Source organism: Pelophylax lessonae (assembly GCF_965119305.1).
Source record: "Pelophylax lessonae genome assembly, chromosome: 4".
Lineage (NCBI taxonomy): Eukaryota > Metazoa > Chordata > Amphibia > Anura > Ranidae > Pelophylax > Pelophylax lessonae.
The window spans coordinates 154,680,898-154,696,645 of NC_138771.1; the positions used below are offsets into that span (position 1 = coordinate 154,680,898).

The window sequence follows — 15,748 nt, forward strand, 5'->3', positions numbered from 1 at the left end:
GGCCGCCTCGATTGGCTTTGGCCGTGCTGAAGCGCCCTGTTTCGGGGCGGGGTTTGGCTGTCCCGGACTTGCGTTCATACTACTTTGCCTCTCAGTTGATATACTTACATTGGAGGTTTTTTCCTCAGGTTCCCAATGTAACTATTGAGTTGGAGGGGGCTCTGGCCTCCTCCTTCGAAACGCTGCTCAATATTTTATACCGGAAAGGGGTTCCTGGCAGTGAATTGGGGTCAGTAATGGCCTTACCGGGAAGGGTGTTTCGTATCTCTGCCCGCCATGCTGGGGATGGTTCTCTGATGAGGTCTCCAAACAATCCGCTATGGTATAATCCGTCGTTGGGTGAGTTAGCTAAGTTGCAAGATGGGGGTAAATGGGCCCAATATGGTCTTAAATATCTCCATCAATTATTTCATGAGGGGAGGTTGGAGTCATTTGAGCGACTTAGGGAACGGTTTGGGATACCTGGGACCTGGCGATTCCGGTATCTGCAGCTTCGACATGCGGTGAGGGCGCAGTTCGGGGGGGAGGCAGTTCTTTTGGCTAACTCCTCTCTTGAAGCTGTGATTTTTGGACCCGGATCCGCTTAAGAAGGTCTCTAGATATTATGGGGCGCTGTGTCCTGGGGGTCCTGGCCCGGGAGATCGTGCTAGGGCTAGATGGATGGCTGAACATTATACCTGAATCGTCTGAAGAAAGTTGGGAGGAGGTGCTTGAGATGTACCTTAGCACAGTTATATCATCGACAGATAAGATGATTCAGCTGCGCTATCTGCATCAAACTTGTACACCGGTTCGTTTATTTAATATGCATCACAGGGACTCGGATGTCTGTCCTAAATGCTCTGCGGGACAGGGCTCCTTTCTTCATATGGTATGGGAATGCTCTAGGGTGCAGCCCTTGTGGTCTCAAGTCACTAAATTTATAGAGGAGAAATTCGGTCTTCCCAATGTCTGCTCTCCTCTGGTATGTCTCCTGGGGGTTATATAGGTGGATGGGATGAACACGGCAATGAAACTTTTCTTGCGTATCCTCTTTTTCTGTGTGAGAAAGCTGATTGCTAGACGGTGGATCTATACTGATACTTTAACGCTACCTATGTGGTTGAGGGTGGTAAATGCTGATATACCCATGTATCGGATGACATATGATGCTAGGGGATCTCCCAAGTATAGGTGGGTTTACTCTGCTGATACATTGGTGGGGGAGACTGACGACTAGACTGGTGCGGTTCTACTTGGCGGGGGGGGGGGGGGGGAGTGGGATCTACAGGGCCCTAATTAATTGATTGACTACCAACCACACACTACGTGGGGGACAGGGAGTGGAGGGTTTTACTTTCTCTACCTGTCTGTGCTCTTCACTATTTGTTATACTTTTAGTTATCTCTTTGCTGACCGAATGGGAAGTTCCTGCACTTTGGTTACACTGGAGACTTCGGCTAAGATTTGCCCGGAAAGCTTCTAGCAGACTAGATGGGCCAAATGGTTCTTATCTGCCGACACATTCTATGTTTCCCCTCTTTTGCTCCGTGTTAGGGGGGAGAGGAGGGGAAGCCTAGGTGTGTGGATTTGTTGTGTTTTCAAAAAAAAAAAAAACTTTCTATATCCAACTTGTTTTTTTTTTTTTTTTTTTTTTTGCCCAACGCACAAATGCTTGGGGATACTGCTCTGCTATTTTGTATACATAATACTGCTTTACTGTATGGTTTGGATGTATCTCTGACATGTACTAAGGATGATGGATAATTTGTCACGTGCATTTCCATTTTGTGTATGACTGTGTTGGATATCAATAAAGATCTTTTAAAAAAAAAAAAACAAGACTGTGTGTTACGGTCTATTTTCTTCTGTATTTACATTTTTACATGCCTTCATTATAGACATCACAATGTGCATTATTGATGCCAAGCCAGACTCTTGCACTTCTGGGAACTTTGCAAGACACATCAGAGATCTCACTGCACATGCTAAGGCCCCTTTCACGCGGGCGCACCGCCCGACGGAGTCCATTCTGCTCAGCGGGGGATCGATCCGCTGATCCCCGCTGAGCATGCGGATGACAGCTCTGTATCTGCTCTGTGTGCAGAGACGGCACTGTCAGATCCCCGCTCTCCTCTATGGGGAGATCAGATGAGAACGAACCGCCTGTCCATTCTAATCTGATCCTCCAGACGGATGGAAAATAGGGTTTCCATCCGTCCAGATTTCACGGACAGGATCGGAATTGGATAGCAGCGGGTGTCAGCGGAGATGTCTTTGCTGACACCCGCTGCCCCATAGGGATGCTCTATGCTATTCAGGAACCCAGATCTCTATGTTCATCTAGTGAGTCCATCCCCCACACAGTTATAAAGCACCCCCTAGGCACACCTTTAACCATTTGATCGCCCCTGGTGTTACCCCCTTCCTGCCAGTGTCCTTAGTACAGTAACAGTACATATTTTTAGCACTGATTATATATAATATGTGTGTGTGTGTGTGTGTGTGTATATATGTGTATATGTGTGTGTGTGTATATATATATATATATATATATATATATATACACACACATACACACACACACACACACACACACACACACATATATATATATGTATATGTGTGTGTGTGTGTGTGTGTATATATATATATTATTTTTATTTATTTTTTTATATACATTGAAAAATTTATAAATCAAGAATGGAAAAAGAAAATTGTGTTAAGTCGCTTGTAATTATAGCCGTTAATTCCTTCATGCTTTTTACTGCTACACACAAAGGTCTGCTATACCCATTAAATCCAATGAACACTTTCTGGTACCTTCCAAAAGGAGGTCCGCAGCCAAAATATTTCCCTCTCTTCTAACCATTTGATCAAAATAATACCTAGGCAAAGGTTACCTTTGGAAGATTATAATGACAAAGTGATCAGTAGATGCAAAACTTTTGATTTTGAAATGAGCTTGGACTTGACCCCTACCACTCTGCAGCCACCCAAATGGCTACCATCTACTGACATAGAAAAAATCCTGACGTTAAAGTCATTAATGGGGTTCTTGCAGCCACCAATAAGAATCAGCCGTAAAATTTCAAAGTGATACAGGATGCAGACAGAGGAAAAAGCACATTGCAGACCTCCTATGGTATACGGCTTAAGAGCTGCTTTATACCCCAGATATGGAGTTCATGTCATGTGCTGCTTCAGAAATTCTGAGCCCTGCCTGCAGCGGCCTCCCCGGCTTTAGAGCCTGTTCATACTGTTAGTGGTAACATGCTCTTTATCATAGTGCATTACCTAAAGCCAACATTATAAATGGCATCCCGGCACACCTTCTGAACGCAGCACAACACAAACATCCTGTCGTGCACTGCCAAAAATGCTGCATGCACCTTTTTTTTTTGGTGTATTTGGCAGCCCATTCAATTGTGAGGTAGTGATCCTAGTCCCTTTGGCAAATCAGTATAGAAAGTTTAGGAGGCAGTTTATTGAATATAGTAATAAATGTGTTACAATGAGTATGTTCATTAGAGAGCCATTTGTATTGTATCTGGAAAGAGAACATTGGTAAAATGCAATTGTTTCTGCTACAAAGATTGGGTTATGCTTAATACTGTTTCTTCTGCCAATAGGAGAGGCAAGATGGATGTCCCTGGACGCAGAGCAGCACACAACTCAAGTCATGTACCTCCTTGATGAACTGGAGGTGGTGTCTCGGGAGAAGCGTCTGTCGGCCGCTAGAGCTATCCTCTACCTGGCACAAGGTGGGAATCAGGAAAACGAAGGGGTGTTGTTTCATCAGGCTTCTGTACTGTAGTGCGGCTGTTTTGTCTAAACTGCTCATCTCTTTAGTGACATTTGTAGTTCTGGACTAATAAACAGTCTGATGACACTGGAATTTTCAGCCAGCAGGTTAGAATCAAAACAGTGTAACTTATGCCGGCCATACACCGTTGGAATCGTTCTATTTGATCCGTTATTGGACAGGCTGAATGTACCAAGTTGATTGATCGATCAACTTGGGTACAACCAGGCTGATGGATTTTATTGTGATTGTAGCTAGCAGCTGCTATAGCCGCAAGCAATAATCACTGTATTCTCCTGCCCTCCCCCCCCGGGAAAAGACAATGGCCTGGCAGGAGGAATTTCTGCATCAACACTGACTGTGTTGATGGGGGAATCGAACAAAATTCTTTCCTTTAAAAAAATTGCTCCTTGTATGGCTCACCTTTTACACCACACTCATCGTTCCTCTGTTCCACCAAGCCCATCCCATTATGTAAAGTTATTTTATTGCTTTGTGTGTCTCAAACAAATTCTTTACTGCTTTTCAAGGAACACAGCCATTCACATTAGTCCCCCCTCCCAAAGAAGTTTGTATTTTCTTGTTCGTGTTAGTCATGGTGTCACATGCATAAGAGTCATTTTAGATAAGAGCCATTTAGTATCCTGTATGGATTTGGGATTTTGTGATCAAACACAAACATTTTAAGTGCACAAAAGAAAAACCCAAACAAATCCTGGGAAAAAATAAATTCCACTTGCAGGGTATAGTTTTTCTATGATGAATATTAGGGCTGGTAACAATGTATTATGTAATACTTTTCATTTTAAAGGGAAACTGTAACTTAAGATAGGTTTACCAGATTCATTCTGATGTGAAGTCATTTGGGGGTTGTTGGAGGAACCATAGTGCCAAGTGGGCAACATGCTATCAGCACACATCAATGTGTTAGGCTGGTTGTGCAGAAGTTGATCAGTAGATCGAAATCTGTGCAACCCCCCTGTCCATACATGGATTGAAAATTTGTCCGAATTGAAAACTCTTCTGCCGAACAAGAGGAACTTTGAGCCATGTATGGCTGGCCTTGGATAGCAGCAGTACATGAGAGCAAAAATGTACCCACTCCCCAGAGAGGTGAATATTCCTCCTGTTGTTTACTGAATGGGCTTAGTCTGTTTTTCTCAAGCTAGTGAGTTTCATTTTAAATATGTATGTGTGTATGTATATATGTGTATGTGTACAAGGAGCCCCCCCCCCCCCCTCCTACCGCCTTCTGCGGCTCGCCCCAGTCTCCTGTCCCACCGGGAGACCCGGGCATCCTACCTCCACCGCAGCCGAAGAGAAGATCCATGTAAAAAACCCAGAAGTGATGTCATGACATCACTTCCGGGTACTCTGCGCCAAATTAAAAAAAATGACAGCATTCAAAACAGCCAAACTTGGCATTTTTAAATGCTTTTTGGTGCCAAGGAGGGGTTTGAGGTCTTTTAGACCCCAGATCCCTCCACAAGGAGTACCTTTAGAAAAGTAAACAAAAAAAAAAGTTTTTACATGTCCGACAATATCGGCCAATACCGATATCTGATGACCAAAATATCGGTATCCGCATTAAAAAAAACGATATCGGTCGATCTCACACACACACACACACACACATTCTATATATATATATATATATGAAGCAGGCCTTACACTGCTGCATTTCAAAATGTCTTGTTTGCGTTTCAAGCTTCCTTTTCCAGGGAAAGGTTGTACCTTCTGCATTAAATTTCATTTTATGTATTTCCATGCCATTCCATTCATCTCTACTGCAGATGCGTTTTGGTCAAAATGCATCAAATTGCGATCAAACAACATAATTGCACTATTTGAGAAAACATGGAAGCCCTGGATTAATTATTTAATAGGTGATACTTAATATGTCAAGACTAAGTGCCCCTGGATTGGATAACGTGTAATGTGTTTTTTTTTTTTTTTTTTTGTTCTTTATATGATTTTTCATATACAATAAATTCCCACATTTAATCCTTCATGTGCAAAAAAAAAAAATTACAAAGAAAACCCCTCCTTTCCCTTTCCATCTCTCCCACTAGTATAACCGCTCACACCTTTTTCTCCCCATCCCTAAACCTCCCTCTCTCCCTACATTTCCAAATATTTCCTTTTTTTTCTTAAACTCTTCCCATCCTTTCCATATATGAGAGTCTCTAATTGATCTGCTCTGCTACTGCACTGATATTCCATTCTATCTATCTATCTATCTATCTATCTATCTATCTATCTATCTATCTATCTATCTATCTATCTATCTATCTATCTATCTATCTATCTATCTATCTATCTATCTATCTATTCCATTCTTTTAAACCAATCCCTCAGTGGTAGGACTCTCTTGTTTCTAACCATTTTTGTTAGGGATTGTTGCTTTTGCTGCATTCAATAAGTATGGTACTAATATATTCCTATATTGTTTTAGTGGTCTATCTGTATTATGGAAAAAAACAGAGCAACAGGTCATCTACAATCTCAGTTTTGGCAATCTCCCCTATATATTTTCGTACCTTCTGCCAGTATATTTGTAACTTTGGGCATTCCCACCAGATATGTGCCATATTCAAGTTACACCCCCTCCAGCCTCCAGCATAGTAGGGATTTCTCCGTAATGTTTATTTTCTAACAATTTCCTTTCTCCCTTTTTCGCTTTGTCTTATGGACACTTGTTCTTATGTTTTTTTGAGTAAACTATGTTTGGTGTAACCTGGCCCATTCTTAAAAGTTTTTTTATGCCTTCTTCTTGTTTTGTACTTTGAAATGTGATGAATACAAATGACTGGGAAGAGAATGCATCAAATTTGCTTTCTTGCATAACTTTAAAAAACATGCCACTGGTTTCATATTGGTATGTGTATGGCCAACATAAGTGAATGACACCTGTTGTTCTCTCTTGCCAGGGGTGTTTGGAGAATGTGAAAATGAGACTGATGTCCTCCAATGGTCTCGATACAACTGCTTCCTCCTTTACCAGATGGGGACTTTTGCCGTCTTCTTGGAACTTCTGAACATGGAAATTGCGTAAGATAGCGAAGTTCTCCGTGTAACATTCTGTATTTGTTTAGTATATTTTATTAGTGTATTTTAATACTTTATAAACATGTTTCTCTATCGTTCATTGACAGATGCAGCTCCATATTCTTCTTAACCATTGGGTTATGCTTCCCCCTACAGGAGTAGGACACCAGGCAGGAAAAAACTTTACCAAGCCTATGGGGCAGTCCCTGCAGGCATACACCCCCTCACTCTGCTATAGGATTCAGTTTGTTTCTGCCTAGTTTAGGAGTAGGACCTAGTTCCCGCTGGGACTTCGGTCTTAACCTATTTTTTTATTTTAAAGGGAACCTTTGTTAAATTTTTTTAATTTTTTATCTAGTTATGTTCCTGAGAGAACTGCAGTCAACAGCTGGACTGGGTTTTCGGACTGGATATCCTAGATCCTTAAGGTCTCCCAGTCCGGCCAGCAAGCTTGTGCAGGTTATAGACCAGTGCTAGGCCTACCCACAACAGGGCCCCTCCCAGCCTGTGAGTGAAACACGACCTGGTTCGGCCTGAGTCGCAGCGTTGCCCCTTGGCCGTCAGCACCCCCACCCCGAGTGGAGAGGTAGTCTGTCCAGAGTGGCGCCCACCCGATTGTCGTTGGTATGGTGAGTAGTGTCCCCCCATAGCTCCTGCGGTCTCGGGGTGGACGTGGGCCCCTCCTTGGGATGGTCGGACCCCCGGGATCCCTTCCATTTCCCCCCGCCCCCCTAACAGTCACGGAGGTCTTTTGGCCCAAACTTACCCCCATGTCCCTCCTGGGGTTAGGTAGGAGCTAGCTTTGCCACTTGCTCCTACCTGTCCAGATCGCACACGGGGGTTTTTTTTGAGCAAGTTCCCGGCTCCCTGGGGCAAGTCCTTCCATTGTATTGGGCCGTGGTATCCACGGATGCCAGTGGGGGGGGGGGGGGGAGTCCAGACTTCGATCAATATTCTGGAACTCCGAGCAATAAAGCTTTGCTTGAGTCACTGGAAAAATCAGGGTTGTCCAGTTTAGATTCAATCATACAATGCCACGGCCTTGGTTTACGTCAATCATCAAGGGGCGCCAAGAGTGTCCTGGCAGTCCGGGAGGTGGCCGAGATCTTTATATGGGCAGAGAATTTTGATTCAGCCCTCTCCGCCATGCATGTACCTGGAGTGGAGAACTGGCAGGCGGATTACTTGAGTCGTTGGGTGTTGGATCAGGGGGAATGGTCCCTGCACCCGGAGGTGTTTCACCTGTTGTGTGTGTGTCCGGTGAGGGACCTGTTCGTTTCTCGGCTCAACGAGAAGGTACAGACAACTTGGTCGTCAGTGCACACGTTCACAAAATTCTACAAAGTGGATGTGTTGGCATCCTCGGATGCTTCTTTTGGCAGCAAGGTTTGGCAGCAAGATTTTGCAGACTACTGTTTAGAAGAGAAATGTTTCACTTTGAGGGTGTATGTGTTATTAGGTGAGCTCCAGTTGTTCCTGGTTGAGCTCCATGTTAACTAGTTGGCTAAGTCTAGCCTTTGGGGAATTACGTTCTTTCTCTGCGTTGCTTTTCCCACCCCTCATGCAAATACGTCCCAATGGTTAGGAAGAATATGGAGCTGCGTCTGTCAATGAACGGTTGAGAAAACTGGATTTTTGACTTACCATTAAATCCTTTTCTCTGAAGTTCAATGACAGACGCAGCACCCGTCCCTCTTCTTCTGAGTGGGTTGGGTTTTTTTCCTCTAACACTGCTTGCAACAAAACTGAATCCTATGGCAGAGTGAGTGGGTATATGCCTGCAGGGACTGCCCCATAGGCGTGGTAAAGTTTTTTTTTTTTTTTTTTTTTTCTGCCTAGTGTCCTACTCCTGTAGGGGGCAGCATAACCACATGGTTAAGAAGAATATGGAGCTGCGTCTTGTTAATGAACTGCAGAGAAAAGGATTTTACGGTAAGTAAAAAATCCAATTTTTTTTAAATGAACTTATGAATATATGAAAACAAAAACTCATATATATTTCATAGTTCCTCCCTTGTTGTCTTATATCAAGCTGTCTGACCAAGGATGTATCTGTCTGTATTGCTGTCCAGAGACTTCTTCTTCAGAATGTCCAAGAAAATAAAATAAGAGCTGTTTCTCATGCATAACAATTACAATTCTGCTGTTCTTTCTAGTAAAATATATTTGCTGTTAATTTTACCACATATGCATATCTTTTTGGCAGCTTGTTTCCAACACTGGTTATTTGCGTAATACTAGGGGCTGTGGGAACAGGAACCAAGCAAAACACCCAACTCCACCCAAAACTCTGAGCTGGAAGTGATAGAACCTCTGTCAGGGTTTTATTTGCAGTCTGTACTCCTATTTGGGAGATTTGCCATCACTTCTTGTCAGGACAGGAAGTGATGAAAAATCTCGCTTATGTTTATAGACCCTGCAACAAAACACAATTTTTGTGGTTAGAAGTTAGCTAAAACATCCCCAGCAAGGTAGGGACCAGCAATCTAAGCTTTCCAAATCTATCCAAAACTGAAAAGGGAAGTTGACTGGAGCTTAACCTATTCTTAAAAAGTTACAACCAAATGTAGGATAAATAATTGAAGAGTATTACTATCTAACATAGGTGTCCTTTTATGAAACCTAGATGAGCAGTGATCCTGCTGATCGCAGCTCATGTCCGATCTTTATTGGTTTATGAAACAGAGATGATCGGGGGAGAACATGTTCTCCGCTGATCATCTCTACACATGGAGAATCTGTCATTGACAGACACAGAAATGGCCAGGTTACGAAGCTGCGATCTCCACACTTCACTGGTGATCTGGGTCAGAATTCACACACAGCCTGGAGGTGGTGAATCGGGGAGAGAAGACAGAATCGGGGGAGAACTGAGGGGGGAAAAAGGAAGATTATCGACTTCCTTCTTCCTCGTTCAGACCCCCCAACACAGTAATCCTGTCCCCCTGCCATATTTATGTGTGTGTGTGTGTGTGTGTGTGTGTGTGTATATATATATATATATATATATATATATATATATATATATATATATATATATATATATATATATATATATATATATATGTGTATATATATAATGTGTGTGTGTGTGTGTATGTGTGTGTATATATATATATATATATATATATATATATATATATATATATATATATATATATATATATATATATATGTGTGTGTATGCAGTCTATATGTAAATTTATGTAGGGGGACTAATTATTTTATTAACATTAGTGGGGGTCGAACGCACATGTACTCAGCAGTGATAATCTATCACTGCTTTCTAAACGGTTTCTCATACTGTAATCTCGCTTTTGTCTCACAAGATTACAGGCAGCCCATTCACTTGTACACAGATCTCAGCCGTTCTCCGAGGAAAAACTTCTCCTCTGTTCACCCTGTGAGAACTGAAGTTCACCACTTCATAAAAAGGGTGCCAGAGGAAATAATTTTCCCCGGAGAACTGCCGAGAAGTGAACGGTGAAAAAAATTCACAGTTTCATAAATGGACACCATAGCCATTTGTATACCAGTGATATTTCTATACAAGGAAGGAGGAGGAGAGTTCAGTAATCTGTAGCAATTCAATATGTTCTCCTTTCTGAAGTATACAAGGTTCTGTTCGGTTGCTAAAGGGTATTTTCCCTCATTGCTTCTCGAACCATGTATATAAATAATGCCTATGTATGTTGCATTCCGTTTTCAGGGACTTTTGAACTTTGTATATATCTTTTGGTTCTAGGAACAGCCAGGCCTGCAGCAGTGCTCTAAGGAAGCCTGCTCTGTCATTGGCAGACAGCACTGAACTCAGGTAAGTCCAAATGGGTGATGTAATTGTGTTGTCATACACGCTTCAAGTACTTGACACGGTATGAAGAATTCTACCCTTTTGTCTCTGCCTAGGGTGATTCTAAGTGTCATGTATCTCCTGGTGGAAAATATAAGGCAGAAGTCACCAGAAGATGATCCAGAATGGAGTATTCAGAGACAGACTTTCCACACTGAAATTGGTGAGCAACAGCAGTTCTTGCAGAGAACCAGTCATTATTGCACTTGGGCAGGATTCTGAATTTTTAGTCTCCATTGTTCTAAATCCTTCAAAATGATCTTGCAGTATTCTATTTCGCTCCACATTCCGCTTTACTTACTCTGACAGATACTGCCCCATTAATCTGTCTGACATCACAAGTTTTCTCCCAGCCCCTGAGAATTCATACTAGTGCCCAAAAAGCCCTCTAATTAGGGGAATTGTAAACCGCTAAAGATGTTCTAAAACAGTGTGGTTGATTTACTAAAACTGGGGAGTGCAAAATCGTGTGTAGCTCTGCATAGAAACCAATCGGCTTCCAGGATTTTTTTTTTTTTTGTCAAAGCTTAATTTAACAAGCTAAAGTTAGAGGCTGATTGGCTACCTCACAGAGCTGCACCAGATTTTGAACCCTAATGTTTTTCAGGTTCAGAAGCAGTTAAATGGGCAGCAAGCTCAAGCATTGGGTGACCTATTGGCTTTCAAGCTTAAGAGTCAGGCTTGAAGTACACTAAACTAAATAAAGGTGCAAATAGAATTTTTCTCATTCATTGATAGACACAGGAAGTCCGATGCTTTTGAGTTATATGCTATTTACAAGCAGATTGGACACTGGCAAACAAAACAAATTTTTGGCCACAATGCCTCAGTTTTTTTGCTAATGTCCTAGCTATTTTTTAATCTTCAATCAAGATTCTTGCTACATTGCTGCTGAGAAGGGCTCTATATTAATCTTTCTAGTTCTAGCTTTCCTCCGCTTGACTTTGAAGTGCTGTACCCAGACCACACTAGATCAGAAGTTTTTGGACCAGCCTGGAATAAGACCTTGGGGCACTGGGCTCTGCATTGTGAAATTTTCCAGACCAGAACATAATGGTTAAGCCACAGACTACTTTCAAGGTCTAAAGCTGTGGCACAGCACCAGCAGTAGGCTGTGTGGGCCCAGCATTGGGTGCTACTTCATTACTAGGACCTCTGGGCATTATTTAAAATTCCTACTTTCAGTTGGTTTACCCTGCAAAGGGTTAACGCTTAGGGATTGAATACGGACGTTCTGCTGGGTAAAGTGTTGCCCATGCTGCTCGCTTTGTGTCCCGCCATTCACTGTTGAGGAAGCACCTTCTTGATTCTGTTCCTGATTACAAGTGATGTGGTTTTCTCAATGGGTCGCCTCTGCAGCCTGCTTACAGGGACTTGTTTACCTTCGGCCACTTGTCACTATTCCTGGTCAACAGCAGCCAGGTTGGTGAGTATGAGTATATGAGGCCTAGCCACATACCCGGAGTTGTGTTGCATTCCACCTTGCACTGCAACATTCTTGGTTCTAGAGACATGGGGACAGTCCCATTGTGCTGATTGGCTCCAGAAAACACTCCATTGATGACTCTGGTGCTTCCTGATAGTGTACCCCCTGAGGTTGCTGATACGGGCGCTCTTGAATTTTATCCTGTGCTAGAGTCTATGCTATCCTTGGATCTTTTGGTAATAGCCGCCTCCTCGGCTATACCTCAGGAGGATTTCACTGTAGTATTTAATTGCTGACTCTGGACTGCAAGGGCCATATACATTCTTCAGTGCCTTCTCCTGCAGAATCCATATTTAATCTGCTCTACGCTACCAATACTGTCTCTGATGCTAAATCTCTTAAGTCCTTGTTAGATGAACCTACATCAAAGCTATCACATTCTTCTGTCATCACCGAAATTAAAGGAGACTGTTTCAGCCACTATTATGCAGGAAGAACCACTTTAAGAACTTGAGAAACAGCTGGTAGGTTCTACTAGTGCTGTCCCAAATCTAGGCTCCTGTAGAGCTCCCAAGAAAGCCAAGACTTTTCTGGTGCATCAGCAGTTCTTCTTTTATTGAGACTGGTAAAGTTCTGACAAGCGTCTGTCAGCCATTCAAACTTTGTTTAAAAAAAAAAAAAAAAAGAGTGGTGGATATAGCAAATGTGTTAAAGGAAGCTGAAAAAAAAAAAACACTTGCAGGATCAACAGGCAAAAAAAAAAGGAAAAAGGCCTACAAAATAGAAAATTGAATGCAGCCACCTCATCTATAAATTGGTAAGTGGCAATATAATATATTTTTGTTTTTTAGGTTTAAAACCACTTTAACGAAGCATTGACTATCCTAGTCAACTAGAGACAAATGCATTCTATTAAAATATTTACAATATTTACCCAGAATTTATTTCACTCTATACAGCTTATCTAGAATGGGAAGGTTATCCATGTAAGCATGATAAAGATGTCATCATGACACTGGTGTGTTTTTTTTTTTTTTTTTTTTCCATATGATTTGGCACTGTCCGAGATTTTAGGCAGTTTTGGTCTGCTGTTAGTCTATTAAGGAACAGTTATCCCTGTCAAATAAATGTACCCCAGCACATTTTTTATTAGGTGATTTCTCTGAAGAGGGAACCTTCAGAAGTCAGCACTGGAACCAGACTTATGGGCTTGAAATATCTGGGTCTAATTTTAGACACAGCTCAAATCCGTATTTTTTTTTTTTTTCTTCTTCCCTAGAAGAAGCTTCAAATTTTCCATTCACACTCTTTAGTCCAGGAGTTGCCTAACTCTTTGCTTTTCGCATAAAAATTCTAGGGCTGATGGTAGCCTCTTCTGAGGAAGCTTTTCTCAGTCCCAACAGCACAGGATCTTGTCATAGTGGTACAAGTCAGTCAATCTTTCTCTGAAGGGGAGGTTGCCCTTGCTTGGTGGTTTAGTAATCTTGCTCTGGAGTTGGGAAAGTTCTTTTCTTTTTCGATCTCTTGGAAGAGCCTTATGTTGGATGCCAGCCTGTTGGGCTGGGGAGGGCACCTTGTCTGTTCAAGAGTGTTGGACATTTGAGGAATCTCATCTTCCAACCAACATTCTGGAACTTAGGGTGATCTGGTTGTCCCTGTAGACACTGGACTCCCCATCTGGAGGGTCATGCAGTCATAATTCAGTCAGACAACTCCACTGTTTGGCTTGCATCATCCACCAGAGAGGATTCACAAGTCTTGCTGCAGCAAGAGAGGTAGAAAGCATCCTGAGCAGAACTTCACTTTCCAGCCTTGTGGGCCATTTACATAGTAAGCCTGGACCAGTGGCAAGAAGACTTCCTCAGCTGGCACATCCTGGAGCTGGGAGAATGGTCCCTACGCTCTGGGCTATTCTTGGACCTGAGATGGGGCCACCAGATTTGGTCCTCCTTTGCCTCCAGGTTTAACAACACACAGGACAGGTTTGTCTCCAGGTGCAGGGATCCTCTGGCAGAAGCAGCAAATGCTCTGATGTCGCTGTGGGGTTAATACAGCCTGTATTACACAGTCTGTATTCTCCCCTGAAACTCCCCATCTGCTCTGCAGGATCAGGATGGAGGGCATTCTGATTGATCCTCATAGCCCAAGCTGGCTCAGGTGGATGTGATAATTCGACCTTATACTCCCATTAGATTTGCTGTAGGTTCTATCACATCTTACAGATCTTCAGCCACAAGGACCTGTTTGCCACCCTGCCTCAGGGTCACTGGCTTTACAAGTCCAGGTTCTGAGACAGAGGCATCTGTGATCCCTACAACAATGAAAGCAGGGAAGGTTTTATTCCCACAAAGTCTACCCTTGCAGATGGAAGGCATCTTTCCCTTGGTGCAAGGCAATACATTTCATCCCAGCAAATTATCTGTGTGCGGAACCCTGTGTTTTTTTTTTTTTGCAAATTGACCTAGATCAGCAGTTGATCTTTGGTAGCATCAAGGATCAGGTCTCTGCACTGGCGGTCCTGTCCCAGAGTCTGCTTGGCTGCCTTTTCTTTGATCAAGACCTTTGTAAAGAATGTCTGCCATGTGGCTGCTGGTGTGTTCTCCCGTCTGTCTCTGTGGGATCTGAACTGGGTTCTCTTGGCATTTCAAAAACCACCCCTTAAACCTGTAAGGGATATTCCCCTTCGTACTTTCACATGGTTACGTTTCTTCTTGCCATCAGCTCTGCCATGCGAATGACTGAAATGGCAGCCTCATCCTGGAAATAGCTCTTCCTGGTCTTATACAAGGACATAGTGGTGTTGAGACCCAGAACTTCCATCATGCCTAAGATAGTTTTGGCTCTTCACCTTCATTCTTCCATCCTTCTGTCAAAATCAAGTTCAGCAGGAGGAGATCTCCTATGCCTGGATGAAGTTTATTCTGTGAGGGTGTACCTGGCAGCCACTGCCCATTTTAGAAAGACTCTTTCTCGTCATTCCTGTTGGTCATCAGAAGTGAGAAGCAGCTTCTCCTTTCACTATTACTCAGTGGCTCAGACAAACGGTCATTCAAACTTCTGGTCATAAGGATCAGACTCCACCCTTCGCAAGGCAAACTTTACTAGATTTGTGAATGCTTCTTGGAATTGGCATTGGGCTACTGTTTCCCAGATTTGCAAGGCTACCACCTGGTCTTCTGTTCACATATTCTCAAAGTTCTACCGGGTTGATGTTCAAGCCTCATCTGATGCCGTCTTCATGCGTAAGGTCTTTCAGGAGGCAGGTGGTCCTCTTTGAGCCAGGCAGACCCCACTTCTGTTTGTGTGTGTGTCTAATCTATTAGTATTTTGTTTGTTGCCAGTCCCTTAATTTGACTGCTTTTTTTGTACATCCTAGTTGTATCTGAATTGCTTTGTCTCTCAATGAGTGAGAAAAAAAGCTTACCATAAAATCTACTCATGGAGTTGTTTGAGGGACACAGATTCTGCTTATGATTATGCTCTGGGTACACTCTTGCTACAAAACTGAGGCACGCAGAGACAGAGTTCAAGGGATTAGGCTCAGCTGGCTGACAATTTTTCTGTTAGTTTTCTGTGTTCAAAGCTTTTATTTGCAGACATATCTTCATTGCTTCATCCCTCTATGAATGCAAATGGATTT

At 42.7% G+C, this 15,748-nt stretch overlaps 1 protein-coding gene across 1 annotated transcript in view; it reads left to right on the forward strand.

Moving 5' to 3' along the window:
* Nucleotides 1–15,748, forward strand: part of STRIP2 (striatin interacting protein 2) — a 120,107-nt gene that overhangs the window by 22,639 nt on the left and 81,720 nt on the right. The window contains exons 4-7 of the mRNA XM_082255298.1: nt 3,612–3,743; nt 6,715–6,835; nt 10,578–10,646; nt 10,739–10,845. Coding sequence (XP_082111424.1) covers nt 3,612–3,743; nt 6,715–6,835; nt 10,578–10,646; nt 10,739–10,845 — 429 coding nt within the window. The remainder of the gene's footprint in view (nt 1–3,611; nt 3,744–6,714; nt 6,836–10,577; nt 10,647–10,738; nt 10,846–15,748) is intronic.